At 39.5% G+C, this 27,238-nt stretch overlaps 1 protein-coding gene across 5 annotated transcripts in view; it reads right to left on the bottom strand.

Moving 5' to 3' along the window:
* Positions 1-27,238, bottom strand: part of KCNIP4 (potassium voltage-gated channel interacting protein 4) — a 1,181,969-nt gene that overhangs the window by 216,298 nt on the left and 938,433 nt on the right. The window contains exon 1 of one of the 5 annotated variants that reach the window (XM_029234908.1): positions 8,164-8,359. The exons of the other annotated variants lie outside the window; for them this stretch is intronic. Within the exon in view, the coding sequence (XP_029090741.1) occupies positions 8,164-8,275 (112 nt within the window). The 5' untranslated portion in view covers positions 8,276-8,359. Of the gene's footprint in view, positions 1-8,163; positions 8,360-27,238 lie in introns of those variants that run through there. 5 annotated transcript variants of the gene reach the window in all.

Below are 27,238 nucleotides of genomic sequence, written 5' to 3'. Positions count from 1 at the left end.
TACTATTATTCTCCCCATTTTTGAGAGAACCGACGTTCAGGGTGGTTATAAACTTTGTCCAGGACCATGTGGACAGTCAAAAGCAGAGCTGTGAACTGACTTCAAGTCAGTCTCACTTCAAAAAACATGAAATTCACCACTATTTATAGATTTTTCATTTTCAAGAGAATTCAGACTTAAGGTGATTTTACTTTTTAAAACCTTTGTTGATTCAATGTATTTGTCCTCGACGCATAAGACTCAATGTAATACAACAGTCGGACGACCAGTTTACTTTGAAGAGTTGAAATGTGTCTTTAACAAACCCACAAGATAAGGGTTTATAAACTCAATGAAAAAAGCATAATGTCTTCCTTGTCCAAGAGGCAATGAAACCTAAACAAAAATCAGTAAGAAGGGAGGACCCTAATTGTCTAGCCCCAGCATTGACTCATTGTGTAACACAATCATGTTGATGGCCTAATTTACATAACAACCCTCTAAATTGGCCTAGAAATTGTAAAATTAGGGGAAGGGAAAACACTGCACAAACACATACATCCTAATTCAAATCACTTGCTAATTTGGCAGATAATTCCATCAACCCAAAAAGAAGGACTAGACCCCCATCCACTCAATGAGACTAAGGACTCAAAAAAACCTAGATAAGTTTCCAAAAGGCGACATCCTACCAACCTGAGACCCCTTCTCAATGGGTTCCTTTATTGCCAACTCTAGTGTAGGGGTTGGCAAATTACAGTGAAAGGTCAAGTCCAGCCTGCTACCTGTTTTTGATCTTTCAGTGGTATTGTTTTACATTTACAATGGTTAAAAAATAAAATTCTGTGACACATGAACATTGTATGAAATTCAGATTTGAGTGTTATTGGAAGGCAGGCACACACATTCAGTTTTATATCTTTCGTGCTACAACAACAAAGCTGAGCAGTTATAACGGACTTCATGACCCACAAAGTTTAAAATACTTAACATATAACAAGATGACTGACAACTGTTCTAGAATAAAGCTCAGCAGGTGCCAAAGAACTCAGTGAAGAAATCATTGCAAACATCATGGGTTTGGCCTTTCAGATTTATTGCCTAACTCAGTGGTTCTCAAAGTGTGTGCCCTGGAACAGCAGCCTAAAGTGAGAAATCATTAGAAATGCAGCTTCTCAGACACTAATCTAGATCTACTGAATCTGAAACTCTTAGGGTGAGGAATAGCAATCTGTATTCCAACACACCATCTAGGTGATTTTGATACACGTAAAGTTTGAGAACTGCTGACATAACTCAAGGAACGTGTTATCTTTTCATAATTACAAGAAAGGCATTTATTGGCTTCTATTTGTATCCCAAGCACTGAGCTAGATATTTCACTTATATGTTTGTATGCCCTACAACAATCCTGAAAGGTTGGGCTTATTAGCCTCATTTTACAGAAGGAACTCGAACTCAGGAAGGTTAAGTAGTTGGTTGAGAGTTACTGAATTAGGATTTAAACTCAGAGTTTCACTTGCCCTCACTTTACTCTGCCCTCTCCCTTATCATGTATGAGAGAAAGCAGCTCCTTAGACCGTGAGAGAGCTGCCCGGGTTTATCAGGTAGGCTTTGGCATTCTCTTGTTGAATATAAACAATTTCACAGAGTACTAACATCAGACAAGACCACTGTGTACCTATGGATCAAGAAAAAAACAAGACCACTCTGTAATCAAGGCTGAGAAGAGGACAAACATGAACTCCGTTTAAACCACAAAAATAACCAAGTATCCACCATTCTAGCTAATGTAGCTTGCTTTTTGCCAATTACAGCTTGTACGTAAGATTTATTAAGCCAATTACCCTGGATTACTGACTTCACTGAACAAAGCCCTGCTTCCTAAATCATAATCCTCTAACACAAGCTCAAATCCAGAAGTCCTTTCTAACACTCTGTTACCGAGATGCCCCACAGTTCTCCATGGTGTGTGTTCTCCTTTTCCGCGAAAAGTAACGAAGCCAAATTGTTTGACCACAGGTGTGTTCCTGGTGCTTTCTAGCTGGAAGTCATTGAAATGTACAACTCCTCCACCCTCATCCCTCCTCACTAAGATTCCACCTCTCTGCTCCAGGCTGGGGTGGGAAATGGGTTCCCAAAGTAAGCAAAACTAAAACAATAATAGTCCCCAAACCAATCAGTACCAAGCACATTGCCAGGTTCAGAGCAGACATTTACATGGATTAATTATATCTCAAGTGGATTAATGGGCTTTTTAGAACCAACCTGATTACAATAATGACTTCAGGAAGCTGTCTTTTTTTTCCTTTAAATTACAGTTTAAATTCCTATTTTTAGCTTCCAGTCTTTACTTATCAAAGTCTTCTGATCCCTCAACTCATCAGATTTCAAATACCACCATCTTTGTGTAGCCTTCCCTGAAATTTTCCAACTGGATGAGATGCTCTTCTCTTTGTGTTTTCTAAAGGCCTTGCTCCCCCCACCAGACACTTTTTCATCTTGAATTAGTTATCATGAGCTGTTTGGTCTTTAATTTGAAAACTTCCTAAGAACGGTAAAATGCCCCATGTCCTTTATTCCCCTTCACACAGTAGGGGCTTAGTAGATATTTGTTCAATTTCACTTAGAAATCCAAGTTGTAGTTGTTGTTTTTTCCCAGTTATGGAATTGAAAGGGCTACTTTCCCAGCCAAATCAAAGTCCATCTAAGCTGGGCTTTTTCAGCTCTCTGCTGGACGTCTGATTTGAAATTATTTCCCAGGGCCATAAGGTTCTAATGAACAGCTACCTCAGATGCTTTTGGTGTGTGGTTTATCTCTGCTTTGCAGGGTAATATTGATGTTAAATCTTTCTAGCAGAGAAAAAAAGAAAGTAAAAAAATCGTAATCAACTAATCAACAGTTTCCAAGTTACTTTGGAAACTTGAAGGAGGCACTAGAGGCTCTCAAGTATGTAGCACAAGTAGGAGTGCACTGGCACTATTACTGTATGGGAGTAAATTACACTCAGGCCATCATTTTTTTAGTATTTTCTACATATCAAGCATTGTGCTGGACAGCAAGGTTAATTATATAATCAAGGAGAGGGACTAAAACTATGTTTATTTCCCTTTACATTTTTTTCTGTTTTTGTTCCAGGAATTTCACATTTTATACCATGTTCCTATGTTGGTATTACCTCACCCAGTACCCTGCATGTAGAACTTGTGCAAGCAACTTTCTGGCATATGAATTTGATAAACTTCTCTTTATCCATTAAAAACCCAGCTTAGAAATCATGTCCTCTGGGGAGTCATCTCTGATCACTTCTATCTCTTCCACTTGGGCTTAATTACTTTCCATTCTTTATATCTCGGACTCATACTGATTTAGCTACCATAATGTATTGCATTTTCTTTGTTTATACTCTACATACCCTTATACAACTGAGAGTTCCTTGAGGGTAGCAACTACTTTTAATTCATCTTTGTATACTGGACCTAGCAGAGTGCCTGGCATATTGTAGACAGATGAGAAACAACAAATGTAAGCCACTGCGGAAACACAAATAACAAAGTATTGGTAATTACTGAAGTTGTATGATGGGTACATCAAAGTTCATTATACTATTCTCTACACGTTTTGTGTGTAAAATTTTCCAAAATAAATGTTCAAAGTAATTGAAGACCTTGCAAGATGTCAGATGTATCTTTCAAAATTTTTAAATTCCCACCGTAAATGAAGCTACTATATTGGTAACTACAACCTCTGTGTGCCCCAGATTTCTTTTTTTTTTTTCTCATAAGAAATACATTTGAGGCCAAACAACATTGCCCTGAAATAAAAAACAATTATGCCATTTGAGAACAGGTGCAGGTCAAGAGTATTAAACATGAGTTTCTGGAAAAACTGGAAATTGACCTTTCACATTAAATATCTTATTGAGGAGGGCAATCTGTGGAATTTTGCCCATGTTGTCTCCCACCTAAATTGTTCCAGAAGCATAACTGGTACCTCTGCTTCCACTCTCTTACCTCTGAACTCACCTTCACCTACTCCCAGGCTGACGCACCTGAAACACTGGTCTGCCATATCGCTCATTATTTCCCCAAAGCTGAAGACTTTGAGCAAATGGCTCTTCACCAGTGAGAGAATGTGTCCTCTCAGCATTCACCCCAATGGACGCCTTCAGACACATCTCATTTCAACATTCTGATGCCCGCGTGCTACAAGCTGCTGCTCTTCTCCATGAAAGCTACCCTCGGTCAGTGCTCAGGGTCACAATTCAAGCTCTTTGCTCAGCCTGGAATGTTATTTCCCCATTCTCCCATCTGGGAACTCCTTCTCACACTCTAAGTCCTATACAACTGGTTTTTTCCTCCATGAAACCTTCCCTTGAGCCCTTTCCAGAATGTTCCACTCCATTTGTGCCTCTACAGGCCATTTCTTGAGTTTGTGCCCAGAGCTTATTTCTCCTGTCTTTTTAGGTAATTAGTCTCCCTTTCTAGAATGTAAGGTTACTGAGAGTTCATTCTTTCAGTGTTCATCTTGTCCCTTCCCACCAACTCAGTCAATGCCTAAGAGAGGCCCTGCCCACATTTAGAATCCAATAAGCTATATATTACATGCAACACTGTGAAATGATGAGATTAATCTTGTGAGTATTCCTCCTCCTTCCCTTTATTAATGAGTGGATAAATGTAAAACCTCAACTCATTATATTAAAATCCCATTAGTCATTTTAATCCTCTTTACAAATTGCTTTTGCTCCCTAAACCTTGAATTTTAACTGGAAGAGAATTATTTTTTAAAGTAGGGCTTTATTGAAATTAGAATCTAATTTAGGTGGGAGCAGAAATGTTTCTCTTTACCTTTTCCTATTCATGGCTAATTCTCACTAGCCATTGTAAATAATAATAAAGTAACACTGCTTTATCTTGACACTAATACAGAAGCTTTCATTCATATAGGCTCAGAACTACTTTCTAAGTTAATCAATCCATGGAGTCACACTAGAGAAAATACTCCACAATGGTACCAGTGAAGAATCATTGCCCCCTGAGGACAGTTTAAAGTTTGATGTTTCCTAAAAGAAGCTCATAGTTCTGCTCTGGGCCTCATCTTTACTTCTCCACCAAAAAGAGTGGCTAATTCTCTGGCCATTTTCTGGGCTATATTTTCTAAGTGGTACAATCACAGTTAAATGTTTGGCAATCTACATTGGGAAAGCCCTTTTTGGCCTTCTTATCATTTGCAGGTAGAAAGGATGAAGGACTTGATAATCTAATATTTTGTGGCTTGCTCTGTAAAGGCTTTTTTTCTTCTATCTCCACTTGACTGGTGATCAAAAAGTTCTGTTTCTGCTTGGAGAGTGCCCCAATCTGAGAAAACAGAGACAGGAGGCCTAGGCTAGAATTCTTACGATTTCATTGGGTCTCATTGTTGGATTCTACTTGGGCTAGCCATTCATGGACATTGAATATGTCACAGATGGTCAAAATTCAGGGCAGGTCTTCGAGGGAAAGGGTCTCAGGAAACCATTTGGCTTGCTTCTATTCTAATCCTGCCTCTAAAGTCAGTAGTCTGGTTTAGCTCACTTCCATGCCATGCTTGGGTCCTATACTTGGGTTGGGAAATTGTGTAGCCATTGTGTAATCTTATTTCCTATGAATGCATTTCCCTCAGATATCTCATAGGGTGTTAGTGGACAGTTCAGTACAAGATTCAGGAATTCAGGAAATTTCCCACCAATGTTTTCATTAATTCTCTTTCCCAGTATTAGGAAAGAGAAATAAGTGAAAAGTGTGTTGTAGTAGGAAAAGCACTGTATAGGATTCAGCAGTCCTTGGATTCGGTTCTGTCTCTGCTCCCAGTTAGTGTTGCCTTCTGATAAATCAGTCAACATCTCTGGGTTGCAGCGGTCTTCTATGTAAACTGAGACAGATGGACTAGACCAGTACTTTTTAACATATACTTCAGAACAAAAAAGGTTTTTTTCCCATTTTTTTTCTACTTGTCAAGGAAATATACCTCATGTATGGTGATAACCTGCATCTTTGTTATTTTAGCGCAACCAAGCCTTGCATATTGAATCCAAAGTTTGCCCAGCTTATTGGACATTTTACACAATATCTTAAATGTGTAGGCACATCAGCTCTATATGTGTGTGTGTTTAGAAATAAAGATTCATATATGGACATGGATATTATTATTTGGGTATGAATATGGATACCTATCCCAAGAAAGATGTTTCAGACTAGCTCAAAATTCTGTGATTCTATTTGCAGGAGTTAGGTTTACAATTCTACTTTTTGTATTGTTGGAACCCAAATTTGAAGGTTCTGTCAGAAAATCTTTAAGTGACATAAAACAGCACTTAAAGAATAAAAGCTGAGTTATTTGCAAACTTGGGACTTTTGACTTTAAATGTCTACATTACCAACACTGGCAATAAAAGAACTGTGCGCTATCTTATAGGGCTGTGAAAGTTGACTTCCTCGAATACCTCCATGATGGTTTTCCTTAGAGCCTGCTTCATCTAGTTCTGAAACCAAGCCATCCTGAGTATAGTGCACTAAAATTGTGGGCTATGGCTCAACTAAATCCAGAGAACAAAAACTAATATGGAGAAGGAATGAAACAGAAGCAAATTATTCCAATCATAGAAATTGAAATGATCTTATCTGTATTTTGTTAAGTCACCACTAGTGAGTGTACGGAGGCAGAAATCTCAAAATAATGCAATATTGTTGTGTAGCACTTGGAAAAGTTTGTTTCTGTATTGTTTTCCTTCCAGTAAAAAATGTAAGGTTAAATAAAATTACTCCCACGGTTAAATAAAATTACTGTGTAATATGAGAAAAAGCAGAAATTATTTTCTGAGGTTTTATTTAATCCCATTACAATATTATTCTTATGTGTGCCTGAGCAGAATTTGTCACAGATTGAGAATACTTAAAAGAAGATACGAAAATTGCATGGAACTTTTTCTGTTCTTATAAGGTCTAAATAGTAGAACCTAATGAACCCGCTTGTAGAAAAAAGGACTTTCTGAAGATACCATACATTGACCATTATTAACATATTAACAGAAACAACCTGTGTACCGGATGGATATAGTTTGGGATGATGTCATCTTAGCTATCAGGTCTTAGCTCCTTAACTTGGTCAGAAAGATTAGAAGCATGGGCAGGCTTCAATATGTTCCTCATCTTCCCTCATTGCACACAACGTGAGAAGTGAATATTCATAAATAACTCGGCAGTAAAAGATCATATCCTTAGGAACTCCATTCTTTCTTGAGAAGAAAGAAGAGCTTGGATGTAGAATTGACATCAAATAATTAGGGTTTAAATAATTCAAAGCATGTTATTTCAGTAGAAAGATTGTATATGTATATATAAAACTATATATATAACTATATATATATATATATATATATAAAACTATTAAATGGAAGTTAATCAACTTTTTTTACTCCCCAATCGTTGTATAGTAGAATTGATTTGGGTAGTAAAACTTATATTAGATGGATAAAATATTTATTGGTAGCACCAATGCTGTCCTTTGCTTATATGGGTTCCCACTCAAGAGACAAATGAGCAAAGTGGCTTCGTTGGAAAATGTAAATGGAACACTTTTGCAAATTAAGAGTTCACAGCACATTTTTGCTAAGCATTCATTAACTCAATTTTAAATCAAAAGCTTACCCAGAAAGAAAAAAAAAAAAAGCTTACCCATTTTATATCATAATCAATAACCCAGCTCCACCCCCATACCTCCTAACTAATGAGGCAGCCACATATTTCCCTCACAAATCTGGATACTCCTCCAGAGGACGGAATTACTAATGACATTACGGCGTGGTAGCCAACACGAAACTTGACAACCAAAACAGCAACCTGTATTATCACCCCATAATAGAGAGTCCTAACTTCCCACCTTGGAACTATATTTAACCCATAATATCACCCTAAACTCAAATAGGTTTCAAATAGAAAGATAATGGCACAATACCCCTTCCTTTCCAATGTCAAATATCTGGGTAAACAGAAATGAACTGCCCAGTGCTAGGCGGCTCCATGTCAAGCATGCATATTTTAAAACTTTTACTTTGCGTATTAAGCCTGCTCAACTTCTGCAGCGTCTGTATCCACTTCTGAACCAGACCTGACCAACGGCACAGATGGGAGCGACCACTTTACCTTCCGAAAAATCAATCAGTCCCAGCAAATGAAGCAGCTTCAGAGATGCACATATAATCACAACAATACCCACTGTTTGCAGTCCTTCCGACTCCCACTCGAGAGTCAACATCCTTCAAGCTGGTAGAGCATCCCAGCCTCCGAACCCCTTCGGAGTGGAGGGAGTTAATTAGAGAATCCGAGCAATATCTGGCTTGGAACGAAGACTCAGGAGGGGGGAAAGTGAGCAGCTCCTCAAAGATGCACCTGGCAAAGCAGCGGCCCCCCGGGGTGAGGACCGACCTGGGCTGAAGTCCAGGCTCTCATACTGATGCTGGCATTTGCCTGGTAGGGTCCCTCAATCACAGCGCGCCGGCCTTGGGACTCTGCGCTGCAGCCAGCGAGTACTTGGACTTCAAAGCTGCTAGGGAAACATCTGTTGGAGAACCGGGGAGTTTGCTGTGTCCCTGCTGAGAAGAGACACTCCCAGGAAACTTGCCCTGGAGAGCACAGCGGCGCTCCGCGCGCTGACGACGCAGCACCGTGCTGAGAAGAGCTGTCTGCGCGCTAGTTTGCAGCCTGGTAAGCTTGCGAACGTCCTCTTTTTGCCATAGCAACTGCTCTCTCTTCGCGGAGCAAGTTCAACCCGCTCGCTCTCAGGCTGCTAGGAAAAAATCAATTTTGGTGGCTGGTGCCTACAGCCCCTTAAAAAAGCCCCTGCGGAAGCCCATGGGCAGCTTTTCTCGGGAGAAAAGTGCAGGGGCAAAATATCCATGATTCAATGGCTTTTTTCAAGCAGGGGCATCCAAACCGCAGCCCACTTGCCACTACACTGGGCCTGTTCTGGTCCCCGTTGACACATGATTGAGAGCATTATTAGGGAGATTGATTTAGTCATTATATTTACAAACATGGGTAGAGGGGTGGGCAGAGCAGTGCCTTGCAAGAACACTGCTGCTCAGTAACTGCCCCCTGGAAGGTGAGTGCTACGATCGTCCTTAAATTCTTGCTTTAGCCTGTCTCAAAGCAAAGTTTCACAGACTTCCCTAATGATAAAAATTACTCGGCTTGTTAAAAACAATCTTTTGTGGAGAGTCTGATTCAGAGGATTCTGGAGTTTGTGTTCTTAAACTAGAAGCTAGGTGATTCTTACCATCAGGGAAGCATGAGTCCTGCTGTCCTGAAAGATCCCAAGGGGTAGTCTATTCCAAACCACACCAAGCAGCCTAGGCAGCTTTGTGGGAATGGTCACTGGATTCTGGGCTATGTCAGAACCACACTGGCTTAGTGTGGTTTTGACATAGAACCCCAGCCCAAGAGTGGTGGTGAAAAGAATGAACTGGTATTCTGTATGTGAAGGGATTTTTAGCCCCTGGAACTCACTATGAAACATAAGGGCTTATGAGTAATGTCTTAGACCCCAGGGGATATCTCCTGGTTCTGCCACTTTCTTGCTTTGTGATTATTTTGCAAGACACTTAGCCACTCTGAAAACAGTTCTTATTCTGTGAAGTTGTGATTATGATCCTTCAATGCTTTATTTAAAGTTCTCCATTTAGGGCTTCCCTGGTGGCGCAGTAGTTGAGAGTCCGCCTGCCGATGCAGGGGACACGGGTTCGTGCCCCAGTCTGGGAAGATCCCACATGCCGCAGAGCGGCTGGGCCCGTGAGCCATGGCCGTTGAGCCTGTGCGTCCGGAGCTTGTGCTCCGCAACGGGAGAGGCCACAACAGTGAGAGGCCCACATACCGCAAAAAAAAAAAAAAAAAAAAAGTTCTCCATTTAAAGGGAACTCTGGCAACTTAGAGTGGTCATAATAATAGTTAACATTTACTGAGCATTTACTATGTGCTCATCAATATTAGCTCATTAACTCATCCCCATAGCTCTATGTGACAGGGATTATGGTCATCTTCATTTTATAGGTGAGGAAACGGAAACATAAAGAGGTTAACTTGCCAAAGCTGTGGGCACAGCGCTTGGTAGGCGAGGAGCATTCATTCTTTCATTCAGTTATTCTTTAACATTTATTAAGCTGCTACTATGAGCTATAGATGATACATGTATGATAAAATGGGAAACAGCGTCCAAACCTATCCTTTGGGGACTTACAGGCTAATGGCGGAGGCAGGCATGAAATTGAATGTGACCCATAAATGTTCTAGCACTTGAGTAGATATCTTTGACAGTACAGTGGGAGCACAAGAAGGGAACGTCAGCTCCACCTGGGGAAAGGTGGGTGGTGGTAACAGGAAGGAGACTTCACGGAGGAAGTAACCGTCAGTGATGGTAGCTTTCATCATTATGGGAAATATTGTATCATACACAAGCTTCAGGGTAGGCAGGCTTGGGTTAAATCCTGATTCTGTCATGTGAACTGGGGGAAACCTCTCCATCTCTGAGTCTCAGTTTTCTAAATCCGAGATAGGAATGCAGCTGCTTCCTTGTCATGGTTGACATGAGAGTTAACAGACCGTGGAGAGCTGAGCCCAGCCCCTGGTATTCCCTTGCTCAGCACAGGGTAGTTGTGGGATTATGATAGAAGTGCCAACTCTTTAGAGGCTCTGCTGGGTCTAGATGGATGAAATGACTTTGCTCTTCTCTGGTCCTGCTACTCCTCCCTGCCCCTAAGTCTAGTTGCAGTCTTTTCTCCATAAAGACTTTTTGAACACCCCAGCCCACAGGGCTATTTTTCTCCTCTGGGTACCAGGAAAATAACTGGTACATACAACTTTAGGTCATCAAGTTGGCTCTTTTCATTTTGGATAATACGCTTATGGGAGATATCTTTATATCAATCGGCCCATCTAACCATCTAAACATGTTGTTTTCAGTTGCATCACCAAGCCAGTGAAGGGGAAACAGTTCTCAGCAGTTGATGGGAAAATAAATGTTTTAAGTAACCATTCTCTGAAATTCCTGACAACATATAGCTATAGGAAGTCAAAAGTTAAAAGAAGTTATAGAAATTAATTAGGTCAAACTATAACTGTATTTTAAAATCCTACCCAATACCATATTATAGTTAAAAAAACTTAAGGTACAGAGAGGTTAAGTGATTTAGTCAATGTCACACAGCTAGAAAGTAATAGAGCCAGAATTAAAATATCCCTTTGATACCCAAATTTATTATTCTCCCTTTATGCATTTCAGCAGATTTCAGCAAATATTTGTCAATTGATCTTTTGCATTATAGAGTTAGGCAAAGTATTTTAAAGTTGCCACATCCCATTTCCCAGGAAAGAAATCCCAGCCCTGCTTGAAATTCACATAAAGCCCCATGGGTACGATTTTGTTAATTCCAGGCAGTATTTCCCTTCAGGACAATGGCATTCCTAGTGTAGGATCCACCTGCTGAGAGTCTTGGAGGCCCATCCCTTTCCTATCTACGTTAGCTACATTTGTACTCGGTTTTCAGAACACTTTCTGTTGGCTCCAGCTATCGATCTTCTAGCTCTCAAAGAATACAATGGGCTCTTTCACATGCAGCCCCCTAGGATTTTGTAAGGTAATAACACCATTGAAGAGTTTCATTCTTCATCTGGAAATCTAGGGAAATGGGAAACACCTGGAGAACAGTGTCTCTCTAGGGGCATTTTGGGAAAGAATAGTTGGCTGCATATTATTTAAAAAAAGCAACAACTCCAGCTTAGGCTCTATCATTTTGTTGCAATAATTTGCTAGCCCCAAGTCAGGTTATTATATTGAAATATGCTCTGGCTTTCTCTCCCCATTCCCAGGCTCACTGCTTTCTTTACATTGTAAGGAATACCCACCATAGGAAAGGAATACCAAAGGAATAAACTAACATTTCATGCTCACTTACTCTAAGCCAGGCACCATATACTTTACATGTATAAATTAATTTAATCTTACCACAAACCAGAGTTAGGTATTGTTATTCCTATTTCAAAGAAAAATAAAAACCAACGTTATTGAGATTACATTATTTCCACAAAGTCACATTCAATAAAGGGCGCACTCAGGATTTATGTCTGATTAACTCTAAAACTAATAGCCACTAGCATTTATGGAGAACTTATAAATGTTAGGCACTATTCTAAACTCTTTATGCATATTAACTAATTTAATACTTTCATAATTCCCTGAGATTTATATTATTACTTGGGTTTCAAGGAGAAAGTTCAGGCTTTAAAAGGTGAAGTGGGGCTTCCCTGGTGGCGCAGTGGTTGGGAGTCCGCCTACCGATGCAGGGGACGCGGGTTCGTGCCCCGGTCCAGGAAGATCCCACATGCCGCGGAGCAGCTGGGCCCATGAGCCACGGCCACTGAGCCTGCGGGGGTGGCGGGGGGAAAGGTGAAGTGATTTGCCTGAGGTCTTGTAAAGAGTACTTGGCAGAGTTGAGATTTGAATTTAGGCATCTTGGGTGCCAGATTCTATGCACCATGGTGCCTCTCCACACCATGATGAAGGGTTCTTTAACTGGGGCTCTGCTAAGGGACCCTGAAGAATCGCCAGGAACTCTTGGGAAAATGAACTTTAAAATGTACTCAAGGAGGGATGGCCAAGCCAATTAACTGGTCTGAGGAAGAGAGGATCAGTGAGTAGACTTTCAATTTTCTTGCAGCAATCCACTGTGATCCTTTAAGTAATCTCAAGTGAGCTAATTTGTCTGAAACTGGAAATTGATCACTTCCTCTTCTTTTTGTAGCTTCAGTTTGAAATTTCACCAAGTTGAGAAAAAATATTAAAGTTGGATAGATTTACCTACCTACCTATTTCCTCTCCAAAATATAGGTAGAATGACAATACATACAGGAACTAGTGAAGTCAAATTTAAATTTAATCTTATTAATTTATACTTGTGTCAACTTTTAGAGATCATTTAGAAATCAAATCATCCAATCTTTTTATATTATAGGGGCTTAAAAATGAGGTGCAGAGAGCAGAAATGACTTATTCAAGGTCAAGGGACTTGGTAAATGGACAAAATTGTCTTGAATGTCATGATTCCTGAGCTATTAATGACAGGAGAAACCAGGATGATACACTGAGAAGTTAAAAAGAAATTAAGTTCTAAAGGAAAAATCTTCTACTCTCAGTCAATAGGAGTTAAGAGAAGCAAGACATCAATGCGGTTGGCATCATTGAGAAGGTTCCACTGAAGAGAAAAACTAATCTGGGTCTTTAAAAATAAGTGAGGAGAGGAGGAATGACTTTCCCAGAAGTAGAAATGCACACACGCTAGGGCAGCATTCACGATGGTGGCGTGGCTGGATTGAGGCCTCCTAAGCAGGAGAGAAAAATGGTCCTGGAAAGTTGCTGGAAGAGGCAAGTAATGAGGACAAGGTTGTTGTATGACCCTTAGTGTCTCTTCTAATTTTAAGATTTTCTTACCAAAATGATGAAAGCTATTCACTTTCTAATGCCGTCTAATCTACCCCAAACCCTTACTTCTACCCTTAGTATATCACATATCTCTATCTTGGGGTTTCTCAATTACTTGCAAAGATCCCTAAATGTTCTCCAGACAAACTTTCACTCAAACATGACAGGACTCAAGCTATTTTACTTAGTCGCAGGGCTTATTCTGAAAGGTCAGTAAATGCGCCTGGCATGTATTTCTTTAAAATATGTATATGGTTGCCCATTAAACAACCGGCCTCCTGGTTTGAGTGCCCCATTGAATCCGTAAGTTGTTTGTAGGAGAATACCTTCCACTTTAAGAATTCCAGCAATATTGCACTAATGTATTTTGAAAAGAGTTCTCATGTACCTTTTTTTTTTTTTTTTTTTTGCGGTACGCGGGCCTCTCACTGTTGTGGCCTCTCCCGCTGCGGAGCACAGGCTCCGGACGCGCAGGCTCAGCGGCCATGGCTCACGGGCCCAGCCGCTCCGCAGCATGTGGGATCTTCCTGGACCCGGGCATGAACCCGTGTCCTCTACATCGGCAGGCGGAGTCTCAACCACTGCACCACCAGGGAAGCCCCTCATGTACCTTATGATCAAAGTATGTGGGGTATGTAATCTTCATATAAACAATTGTCAGACTACTTGGAAATGCAACAAGAAAACTTTTATAAGGATCTAATCTTCCCCTGTGATTTATGATTTTTTTTTTTTTTTTGCCTGCTTTAGTTTCCTTTTCCTGGCCTTTCTGGCCTAACCTGAGTGGGTTCCTGGGTTCACCAATTTAATAGGACATACAACTTTGTCACTCATGTCAAAACCCTTTTCATGTTCTCTTTCTATAAAAGGTGTCGGCCACTTATCACTACTATGGGCTGGCTTTAGGGCAATGATGATCAAGGATAATAATATGATTATCCTTTCTTTATTATCTTAAAATTAGGATCCAAATAATTTTGAGCCCCTGCTATGTGACAAACAGTATACAGTGTGCATTACATAAACTATCTCACTGAATCCTTACAACGTCCAGGTAGGATAAGTAATATTAACTCCATTCGATAGTTGAGGACACTGAAATGCAAAAACTTAAATTTTCTTATACTGCAACATAGGGGAAGTGATTTGGGCTTTGTGTGGTCCAACTTGAAATTTATGTGAACTATGTGAGTGCAGAGGGCCTGACTGATGACCTATCAAACATACATCGTACATCTGCTTCTGCTTTACTCATTAAAGGTTTCATTATCCTGAGGTAAAGATTGCTGCTCACTTGTAAGATACAGATCATTGCCTTTGTTCCTGTGATGCTGATATTCATACTCATTGTCTCCTTCCCAGACACCAGGATCATGCTGCCCCACTATGTATGTGCTAATCTGTAACTATACTTCTCTGATGAACTTTTGAAAGAATAACCCCCTGCCAGGCTTGATGTTCTTTTTTCTAGCAAGGTATAAGACTATGCTAAAAACCATGCTTCAATGGAGCATTTCTCAGAGCTGAGAGACTGTCTCATGGCCTATAGCCTTCAGCTTAGCTGGAATAAAACTCTTTCTTAATCTTAGTCACAGATTGGTTATTGACTTTCCCTCTGCATTGCTTGGTATAGTCGACAGGGTATCAGAGAAGCTCACCCGAGGTTCCGTGTGTTCTCCTTTGGACAGGCACTCAGTATCAGCACAGGCCCCTTGAGCCCCTCTGGCTTCCCAGCATTCTCCTAGTGCTTTGGTGAGTTCTCCTGATATCCAGCCCTCATAGATTTTAAAAAGTGACAGTCCTGAGTTTTGCCCAAGCTGTTAAAATGTTAAGACTTGGAATCTTACGGAGGTACCAATACATTTCTTAAGTGGAAGGGTACTATAGGAAAGTCCTAAGGCAGAGAAAGCAGAAGGACCATTCGAGTCAACTGTGTTGCCTCAACTTTTTAAAACATGTGGCTTAAAAATTGGAAAGATTTGTACTTTATAGTAAAATGAAACAAAAAAGGGGGTTGGAGATTGTGCTTCTAAAGCCTACCAGCTCCTGGATGCACAGCCACAGACTGGAACTCCAGTTGGCTTCACATACAATGGGTACAAAGTCAATACTCATCTTGCCCCCAAATCACTAGGATGGGGTGCTTTTGACATTCCAAAACTGTTTTTTTTTTTTTTATATATACTCAGTTAGAGAAACTAACTTGATAAAACATCTTTTCAAAATTCTGACCCTAAGAGAATAAAAGTATTCCTAGGAGAAAGCTTGAAGTTATAACTCTTATCATGTCCTTGAAATGTAAACATAGCCAGCATCACTTGAGACTAAGGCCTTGGCTCAGTTAGTAGAACCCAAAACTAAGAAAAAAAAAAAAGGAAAAGAGATTTTTTAAAATTCAAGCAGGAAAACTATGAGATTTCTGTCTGTGTCTATCTGGATGTATATATGCCTGCGTGTACATTATAAATATGATATCTCTATCTCTGAATGGTATTATCAAAATAAATTTGTAAAAGAGCTCTATTTAATTGATTTGAAAGTAAGCACTTACAAATCAAATATTTCTAAATGTAACATAAGCTAGTCCCAAAATTTAAAGGACCACATGATCTAGGATTAATCTTTAATGAATAAAAACAAGTTTAAGTTGCTAGTTTAATTAATACAGATATGTCTTTAGACATATTTAGAGTCATCAATATTAAGTATAATACTTTTACTGTACTTAGGTTTACTGAAAGTCAATAAGCTCATGTTATCTCTGTTACAAAATCTGTCAACAAGAAAATTAACTTGGTATGATGATATTTTCATAAATAATGAAATAGAGATAAATGGAAAAAAAAGTTTTTTGGGTGAACTCTTTAAGAATACTTATGTAATTCAAAAAGAGTCATGTACCAAAATATTCATTGCAGCTCTATTTACAATAGCCTGGAGATGGAAACAACCTAAGTGCCCATCATCGGATGAATGGATAAAGAAGATGTGGCACATATATACAATGGAATATTACTCAGCCATAAAAAGAAACGAAATTGAGCTATTTGTAATGAGGTGGATAGACCTAGAGTCTGTCATACAGAGTGAAGTAAGTCAGAAAGAGAAAGACAAATACCATATGCTAACACATATATATGGAATTTAAGAAAAAAAAATGTCATGAAGAACCTAGGGGTAAGACAGGAATAAAGACACAGACCTACTAGAGAATGGACTTGAGGATATGGGGAGGGGGAAGGGTGAGCTGTGACAAAGCGAGAGAGAGGCATGGACATATATACTCTACCAAATGTAAGGTAGATAGCTAGTGGGAAGCAGCCGCATAGCACAGGGAGATCAGCTCGGTGCTTTGTGACCGCCTGGAGGGGTGGGATAGGGAGGGTGGGAGATGCAAGAGGGAAGAGATATGGGAACATATGTATATGTATAACTGATTCACTTTGTTATAAAGCAGAAACTAACACACCATTGTAAAGCAATTATACCCCAATAAAGATGTTAAAAAAAAAAAAGAATACTTATGTTATGATACGCCTACCTAAGCTTCTCCCAATTTTTGGTAACTTGAAACTTTAATGTTTCACTGAATTAAGTTAAATGATGGAAATTCATTGAATTCTAGATCATTTTTAAATAAGATAAAATACTGAAACATTAATTGCTAAAGAAGTCTATGTTTACCTATTTTTGACCTCTTATTACAATGATACTAAATATATTTGAGACTATAAGTAAATATATTTTGTGCTTTATTGCAGTATTATACAATAAAGTGTCTTATGTTCCTAGAAATTAATTTTTAAAAAGGACTGTATATGTAAAGTAGGATATATGTTGTTGGTAAGAGAAAGTATAAAAAAATTGAGATATTTTGTTAAGGAAAAAGAAAGTGATTTTGTCCAGAAGCTGGTTATTTCTAAATGGAAAACGAAAGAAGGGACAAACATATGAATATAAAAATTTGTGGAAGGTTTGTGGAAAAGGAACCCTGAGAAAAGAGTTTTGTGTGTAATTAAGTTGAATTTGAGTGAATGAATTTTAATATTATAGGTAAAATGGTGGAAAACTGGAATTTGTGTTTTTCTCTGCTAAGAGGACAAAGTTTTCTTGAAATATTGATCTGTTGTTTTTGACAACTGACTGTAAAGCTTCTTTACCTCTTAAGTAGTCTCTTGTAACTTTCTGTATTTGTCTTAGAATATTTTATTGTCACCTTGATTAAGTGAATAAGTAGTGTTTCACAGTGACTTATGATCCTACTTCACCAAGCGTTTAAAACCTTTTGATATCTTTGACAAACTTCCTCAAGTCAAATTCTAAATGAAGTTCTTTTGACCTCTAGCTAACTTTCGGATGCTTCAGAGAGCCCTAAAACAGCTCAAAGGGAGATATTAAACTAATTAGGCTTATTTGGTAGGTTAAATTACATGGGAATCATTGTCAAATGAGTAGTGATAAACCTTCTTAGGTTTTATTGTATGAGTGAATGTTATTAATATATATGTTCTAGAAATTATATGAAGTTTCTAAAATTTGAAATGTCCTGGTATGTCATCAGTCATAATTTTAGCTATTATCTTAAAATGTATGTCACAGAAATAGCTGAATTTCCTCAACAATTGCAATGTAATCAGGTTTTTAACCATGCTTTTTAAGTCTTTTGTAATTTATAGGTAGTCATTGTCTTACTCTGATGCTTTTACAAAACTGCTTATAGATGACTTGCTTTTATGCTCCAAAACGAAGTTAGACTAGGTAGCAAAAGGACTTCCACCATGTATGAGGGCTATTTCAGCAATTGCTCTCTTAACGCAAGGCTACTGAAAAGATAGTAGCGGGGTCTCCTTTAACTATTTATGTCCTCTACTCAGTTTGCTTCCAGCACCACAGTAAGAAAACAACCAGAACTGCATTTTATTAACAGATTATCTTCTTGCTCCTAGGAATGACTTACAAGAAATTCCTATTGATAATGGGGATCTAATTTGATTTACAGATGGGTCCTCCTTAAAGGATGAGCAGGGACATTACTGAGCTGGATATGTGGACATAATTGAAAGCTCTTATTTACCAAAAACAAAGTCAGCACAACAAGCTGAATTAATTATCTTAACCCAAGCTTGTCACCTAGCTAAAGACCAGATAGCAAACATTTATACTGGCAGTCCCTATCCCTTTGGAGTGGCACATGATTTTGGAATGCTATGGAAACAATGAGGTTTTTAAACCTCTTCCAGACAACCTATAAAAAAATGGAAAACAGGTCTCAGAGTTATTAATTGCTATACACCTGACAAAAGTTAGCAATTATTAAAACACCAGCATCCTGACACTATGGAAGCTAATGAAAATAAGCCTGCTGATGCTGCAGCCAAACAGGCAGCTTTAAATACTCAACCTGTCCAGCCTCGAGAATGTCCACTGTTCTCTGTTAACCCTGCTAAGTCAGTAAAAGATTTCCTTCTACAGGCGCAAGAAGAAGAGAAGAGATCACCACTGAAGAAGAGAAACAGATGTGGCAACAAAAAGATGTGGCAACAAAATTCTTGACCCCATCACACAAATATAGTTTGGACCTGATTAAAAAAAAAACCTATAGTGTCTGTTGGAGAACAATTGCCATTCTTTAACTCATTTGGCACCTGAAAAAATGGTTTTGTGGGAAAACAATGTTTTTGGAAACTTTCACCCATTAGTGGTTCAAGGGAGATATATTACATTATTTTCAGGGTCTTATTAAGGCACTTAAAAGATATAAAAAAATTGGTAGCTAACTCCTTTTTCAGCAAGTTCTCCAGAGGCAGCTACCTTAAGGATCATGGATTAATAAAAGATTATTTGCAGCCACAATGGAAAGGATCTTATCAGGTATAATTAACTAATCCATGCTGAGCCTAACTGAAAGACATAAATTCATGGATTCACATCTTTCATTTAAAAAAGGCTCCTCCACCTGATGGGACACTGACCCTTGTTTTTGATACCTGGATTCAACGGACCAAGACAGATATCAACAAACCAGAATGAGAAGACAACAGCAGAGGCAGACCGCTAAGCCAAGATGCCAGACCTGACCCATATGATTATTTATAATACTTTCTTGATTTTTTGTACTTTTGCATATGATTTAAATGTTTTTCCTATTGTGGGCACAATCTTATACAGATTTTAAGAATCAACCCAATTGTTGAGTTTGTGTTTAATTACTTATGTTCAGCATTTCTGGCTTACCTTGGTGGATTTCTCCTCTCCAAGCTCTGAGTGGATGTCCCTTAGAAAATTTATTTCAAAAGAAAGAAGTTATAGTTCTGTTTAGGCCACTACTGATATTACTAGATGGGACCCTCTCACCTGGTCAATCAGTGATACTTGCTCTGACTCTGGCCATAAATATGAATTCTCTCTTAATGGTACCCAAGCTCAGTCTAAACAATGAGCTAAAATTCAGTCAAATAATTTAACTTCCCAATTATATAGGACCCTCCCTCAGCTATGGGATGGATTTATATGGCTAACACCAGGCTATGGTTGTTTAATTTTAAGAGCTCCCCTATGTTGGGAACAATTAAATCATACTAAGGGCAATCAGCCTAGTAATACTAGAAAATTAAGCTGGGTGCCTTATAAAAAATGTCAACATATCCTTTCCCTTAAAGTTAGTAATTGGTATGAGGCAGATTGGGTTATACAACTAGGAATACACTGGGTTTTACCTAATGGAACTCAATGGGTCTGTGGTACCAACCTATGGCCCTGGCTTCTGCCAGGATTGATAGGAAGATGCGTTCTAGGATTCCCTTGGTCTTAAGATAATATGCATACCAATTTAGATGTAACTCCAGCAACATTTACCCTTAATGTAAGCCCAATGGCCCAAAAAATAGATATTCCATTGGTATGACCATTTGGCAGCTATTTCAGTGCCTTCAGTAGGATTGGAAGACATAATCACCCATATCAAGGCCCTCACAAAATTCACCCAACAGGCCTTGAATGATAGTAATCAGGCTATAGTCCTACTGAATTCTGAGAGCTCCATGATGAGAAAAGCAGTATTATGAAACCACCTGGCACTTGACATTTCTACAGTGCCCCAAGAAGTCACCTGCCCCATAAATCAAACTGAATGCTATATTTTATACTGTTTTATACCAGATGAATCCTCTGTTATAACACATTTAATGACCCACATGAAAAATAAAATTTCTGTTTTAGGTGAACCACTTCCCAGTCTTGGTGACCTTTAAAAAACTGGTTTGGCTCTGGAAGTTCATGGCTTAAATTTCTACTTATGAGCTTATTAATGTTATTAACTATATTACTTACATACTGTCTGTTTTATAGGATTGTTGTTTCTTGCATTACCCAATGTGTAAGCAAGCCTCAGACAAAATTAATGATGACCACATAACTTGATCACATATATAACTCTATATAAACAATTATCATTAATGTAACATGTATCAATATTTCTTTAAAAATTATTATTAAAAGCACAGGTACAATGCCTGTGAGACAATTTGATGTAGTTGATAAAAGGTAGAATCTATGAGATGTTTCCCTTTCAGCATATAGCTTTGTGCCTGTTCACCATATATAAATAACTCCCCAACATAGATGACTATGCAAATCCAGAGATAAAAGAGGCCTAAAAAACCCCCAAAGAATTAAAAAAAAAAAAAAAAAAAGATGCTAAGCATCAAGGGACATGATGGACCCATGGCAGACAGCACTCACTCTGGCATCAACGGACAAAATTTGATAATTAAGGCTTTCTATCTAAAGATTTGCTATCAAAAAGGGGAAATGATAGAGAAAAATTTCAAATTTTCACATATTGAGATATAGGAAAGCCATTTTGGTTTTACATGATGCAGCTTGAAGTTTATGTGAACTATGTGAGTTTAGAGGGCCTGATTTATGGCCTAACAAACATACATTGTACACCCGCTTTACTCATTAAAGGAAAGAATGCATTATCCTGGGGTAAAGAATGCTTACATTGAAGATATAGATCATTGCCTTTCTTCTTGTGATGCTAATGTTAATACTGTTAATCTTGTCCCCTTCCCAGATGCCAGTGTCATGCTGACCTGCTGTGTATGTGCTAATCTGTAACTATACTTCTCTGTTGAACTTTTGAAATAATGTACCCCCTGCTGTACTTGATGTATGTTCTTTGTTCTCACAAGGTATAACACTATGCTGAAAGTCATGCTTCAGTGGAACAGTTTTTCAGAGCTATCTGAGAGGCTTTCTCCTGGGCTATAGTCTTCAGCTTAGCTTGAATAAAACTCTTTCTTGTTCTTTGCTACAGACTGGTTATTGATTTTTCATCAGTAGTAACTTGCCCAAGATTATGAAGGGGATCAGAATAGGCCACTCCAAAATAATGCCACTTGGCATAAGGATTATGCGGAAAGTAACTGAGAAACAGCAGGTGTGAGAAGTGTTTTCTGCCCTCCTCTTGTCTACCTAAAAGCAGGGCATACATCTCACTTTGTGAAGCTGCCCCCATCCTTCCTTTTCCAGGAGTCAGAGAGCAAATCTTATCACGGGAGACAAAAAGTCATCACCACGATGAGTCTGCATAAACAAAACTAACTGCATAGAAGCCTTACCTTCTATTAGTTTCCCCTATCTACTTCCCCCCAGTTTATCATCCCTTGAAACCCAAACTCCCTTTCTTTTGTTAAAATGGTACATAAGCCTCAGAATCTAACTGCTTCTTTTTTAAAAAAAAAAAAAAATTATTTACTTATTTTTGGCCGTGTTGGGTCTCCATTGCTGCATGCAGGCTTTCTCTAGTTGCGGCAAGTGGGGGCTACTCTTCGTTGCAGTGCGTGGGCTTCTTATTGCGGTGGCTTCTCGTTGTGGTTCGCGGGATTCAGCAGTTGTGGCTCACGGGCTTAGTTGTTCCGTGGCATGTGGGATCTTCCCAGAGCAGGGTTCGAACCTGTGTCCCCTGCATTGGCAGGTGGATTCTTAACCTCTGCGCCACCAGGGAAGTCCCTAACTGCTTCTTTGTGTTTCACATCTTTTCTGTGAACTTCCATGTCCATAAATATTAATAAAAATTGAATACCTTTTCTTTTGTTAGTTTCTCCTTTGTTAGTCTAGTTTGCAGGCCCCTAGTTACTTAACATAAGAGGATAGAGGAAAAGTTTTCCCTTCCTAATAATTACATGCTAGAAGTCAATGAGTTGGGATTTAACCTCAGGAATTCTCACTCCAAAGCCAGTGTTTTTACATCTTTGGGGAGGTATATGTAAAGACCACTATTTTTGTTTTGTTTTGTTTTGTTTTGTTTTGTTGTTATTGTGGCCCCATTAAACAGAGAGAAGCAAGATTTTTTTTTTTTTTCCGGTACGCAGGCCTCTCACTGTTGTGGCCTCTCCCGTTGCGGAGCACAGGCTCCGGAAGCACAGGCTCAGCGGCCATGGCTCACGGGCCCAGCCGCTCTGTGGCATGCGGGATCTTCCCGGACCGGGGCACGAACCCGTGTCCCCTGCATCGGCAGGTGGACTCTCAACCACTGCGCCACCAAGAAAGCCCGAGAAGCAAGATTTAAAATGCAAACAGTATTCAGAAAGATGTGGTGTGGCCTTAACTTCACACTGAAGTATAATGCTTGGCATCAAGTTCTTTCCTGGCAGCAAGGTAAAGAGAGCAAGAAAGAGAAATGAGATAAGGGAAAGGGCTCAGGAGGGAAGGAGGAGGAAGGAGAAAAGTTGAAGGGGAAGAGAAGAGAAGAAGGAAAGGGGGGGGGTTAGAAATGAGAGCAAGAAAAGACAAGCAATCCTCTATGCTAGCCACCATGGGAGATTCAGAATACAAAGATGGATGTGGCCTATTTTCTGTTTGCTAGATTCTCAGAGACTTCCAGGGAGATGGGATCTAAAATAGGAGTCAATAAGGCTAAAGGAAAGGAATGGGTAAGGGGTTATTTCTACCTGAATTAGTCCTACCTCCCTGGTCCATTAGTCTCTGGGGCCTCTGTAACTAGACATGCAGAACATCCATTCAGCGCCACTTTCTCAGCCACAGCTTCAAATGACCTTGGAAATAGAGCAGGCGGTTTTAAAAGTGAGATGAATGACACCTCCATGGATATTGCACTAGCCATAGCTGGGCCTTGGGCACTGCATTCAGTGTCTGTTTCTTGGCCCTGTGATGCCTTTCCCTTCACTTGGGGAAGGACCCTTCATCAGCTTGATTCTCTCAGTTTTTAGGCACAAGATTACCATAGTTTGACTCCAGTGTCCTCAGCTGCATTGGCTCATTTCCGGTCCCACAGCAGCACTTTGGGAAAGACAGCCCAACTGGTTTAGACTTCAATGCGTTCTGAATCTCAAGAGACACTGATTACCGTGGTCAGGTTTTGTTGTATAGGGTTGTAGGGACTACATGGAAAGGATATTTGCAGAGTCCTCAAGATCCTTCTTTGAGAACACTTCCAACCCCCTCTTGTTTATTCTCTTTCCTTCTTTCTTTCTTTCTTTCTCTCTCTCTCTCTCTCTCTCCCTTCCTTCCTTCCTCTCTCTCTTTCTTCTTTCTTTTTCTCTCTCCCTCCCACTCTTCCTTCCTTCCTTCTTTCCTTTCTCTCTCTCTTTCTAATGTGCACATGCAGGCAAGTACATGCGCGCGCACACACACACACACACAATTATCACTGGGATCATTTCCCTCTTCTGCCAGGTTATAACAAGTCCCCATGAATAGAGAAGTCCCCTCTGCACTGAGCTTAGTGCCTTCCTACTGGGTGAGAAACAAGGCTTGGTGAATGTCTACAAAGAAAATGTTTAGGATGCAGGGTGTTGGCCACGGTAGGCATTTATGCTCTAATTGCAAGTTCTCTGAAGCGACTGGCCAGGGCCTGACAGCCAGGATTCATAGCCGGGTCTTTGGACCCTCAATCTAGTGCTCTTTTTACTGTAATGGAATTTAAGATGTCTACACAATTACCAAGATACAAGCAAGAAGGGACGATGCTCTATTGAATAGAGACATTCCTCCTAGTGAGAAGATCAGAAAAATCCACAATAAAGAGAAGCCATGTGAACTGGCCTTGAAGGCTAGGCCTAATATTACCTATGTACAGATATTGCTCATGAGTGCCAGCTGTCGCTAGTACCCCAAATCAGACAAATTGATGACTAGCTGCCAAGATCTGCTTCAAGCTAGCAGCCAATGAACCTGGGGGCAGAGTCTGCGTAAATCTCTTTAGCAAATAGGACTAAGCCTTATTAAAAATAAAAAAAGAGGTAAAAATTTTTTTTTCTTCCTACCCCAGCTCCAAAAACAGAGGCCTGCAGAGTTAGAAAGGGAATCCTTTCTCTTCTGGGAATTACATGTTTCCCAGAACTTTGGTAGTCAATCAGTGTGGTAGCTTATCACTGCTGGAGATTACTTGTTTTCTATCATTACACTCATGTTGCTGTAATGCCAAAATCAGTTTGTATTAGTTTCCTATTGCTGCTGTAACAAATTAACACAAAACAGGTGGCTTGAAACAACACAAATTTGTTACCTTACAGTGCTGGAGGTCAGAAGTCTGAAATGGGTCTCACTGGGCTAAAATCAAGGTGTCAGCAGGGTTCTGTTCCTTTAGAAGGCTCTAGGAAAGAATCTAGAGGCTTTTCCAGGTTCTAGAGTCTGAACACATTCCTTGGCTGGTGGCCACCTCCGACTTCAATGCCAACAATGCCAAAGTTGAGTCTTTTTCAGGTAGTGTCATTCTGAACCATACTATTTGCCTCTTTCTTTCATTTATCCTTGTGAATCCATCAGGCCTGTCTGGATAATCAAGGATAACCTTTCTATGTTAAGGTCAACTGATTAGCACCCTTAATTCCATCTGCAACTTTAATTACCCTGTCATGCAACTTAGCGTATCCATGGGTTTCAGAGATTAGGATGTGGATGTCTTTAGCGGGGATGGGGGGGTGGGGGGGGGGGGGGGGGGGGGGGGGTGGCGGGCATTATTCTGGCTATTACACAGTTACAACATATAAATTACTTTTAACAGAAAACACCCCTTTAAATAAGAAAAGAAAAGCTAACCCTAAAATGAAACCCACAAAAATAAACTCTATTTAATCAGGAGCAAGCCAATTGATATATGTGTGTGTATTTAATATACATAAAAAGAACCTTGTCTTTGAGAAGCAAAGGGCAGCTTTAATTAGCATTTCTGTCTTTGAACTTCCAAGTTTTACTAAGAAAGGACTCTGAAGAAAGTATCTTTTAAAATATTAAAAAGGAACAGCAAACAATTTAGAAGATTTAAGCTAATGATCAGACCAAGGGACATTCTACTCTGATTTTAGTGGTCAGAAGCAATTAGATGCAGAGCAGGTGTTTCCTGTGAGCCCAGAACTAACCTAGGAGGTACAGGAGATAGAACCTCAGAGTAGACAGAACTGGGATAATGTTCCCCCTTTGCCGAATTTCTAGGAGGATCACAGAAGATAGTGAAGGAAGAGGCACTTCTTAACAGGGAAAAGGCACTCACACGTTAACACTCTAATTAACTCTCCCAGGCATCCTAGGACGGATAAGACTAGAAATAAGCCAAGATCTGCAGCTATGGAGGTTTTCATTTTTACTTAAAGTTGTCAATCCTCTGAACATGAGTAAGTCACAGATCATGACTTTCAGAAAGACTTCTCACTGCTTTAACAGTACTGTGGTAAATGAGGGACTTTCCCCTTTGAAGATCCATATGATGCTTTCTCCTAAGGACACTGCTTTTAAATGGGCTGGTTCTTACACACTTGAGCTAAAAAATCAGTTCTAACACTTTCCAAAAATCTACATTTATCCAAGACTTTGTTATAATTTTATGTGTATTTTCACTTTCGCAGACTTTGTCTCATTTATTCTTTTTATCTGTCCATTGTAAAAATGAAAGCACTGATGTTACTTGGCCTTATCCAAGGTCAAAACCAAGCAGCAAAACTGGGTTTTAAAACTAGGTTTTTGACTCCATATCCAGTTTTTTTTTTTCTCTGCTCTAGTATTTACAGAATAGTTTCTCTGTGTTGGGTGTTGTGGTGAGGGCTTTATTTCGGTGATTTATAAAATGGGAATAAGTGCATAGCTCCCAGTGTTGTCAGGAGCAATAAATGGGTTAGTACACAGTACACTTAAAGCATTCAGGCCATCGCAGAAGATTTAGCAAGTGCTCTATTTATAAGAGTAATTATTAGCATTTCTTCACAAGCCATCTCCGAGGTGTTTCTATTATTACACCCATTAGACACATGGAGAAACTGCAGTTCAAAATGGTTAAGACACTTAACCACTTTTTCTGGTATGTGACCAAGTGAGCCACAGGAATCCTCATTCACACAAGCCAGCTTCAGGTTGACTCTCTAGGCTTGGTTCTTTAAAACAGAGCCATTCTTAGGCACACACCTGGACTTCCAAGTGGGGCAGAACCTAAACTAACCAAGCTGCAAAACTGTTCCATCAATTTGGAAAGATCTTCAGATTTCAGATGCCTAGCTCAGGGATCATTTCTTCACCTGAGAAATCTGACCTCCACCTTATTTCTATTTCATGTCATTCATGCGTTTCTTCATTCATTCTTCACAACAGTTAGCACTGATTATGTGCCATGAAAAATATACAAGGGACTGTGAGGGATAAATATAATGAAGAACCTTATGGTCCAGAAGGGGAGGTAAGGAATGCACATAAGTCACTAAATCCAAGGAAGAATACTAGTGTTCATGAGAAGGT

This window comes from Monodon monoceros, unplaced genomic scaffold (genome assembly GCF_005190385.1).
Source record: "Monodon monoceros isolate NGI ecotype Baffin Bay Population unplaced genomic scaffold, NGI_Narwhal_1 Super_Scaffold_20, whole genome shotgun sequence".
In the NCBI taxonomy this organism is placed as follows: Eukaryota; Metazoa; Chordata; class Mammalia; order Artiodactyla; family Monodontidae; genus Monodon; species Monodon monoceros.
The sequence above is the reverse complement of the archived record's forward strand: the minus strand, read 5'-3'. Positions and strand labels throughout refer to the sequence as shown.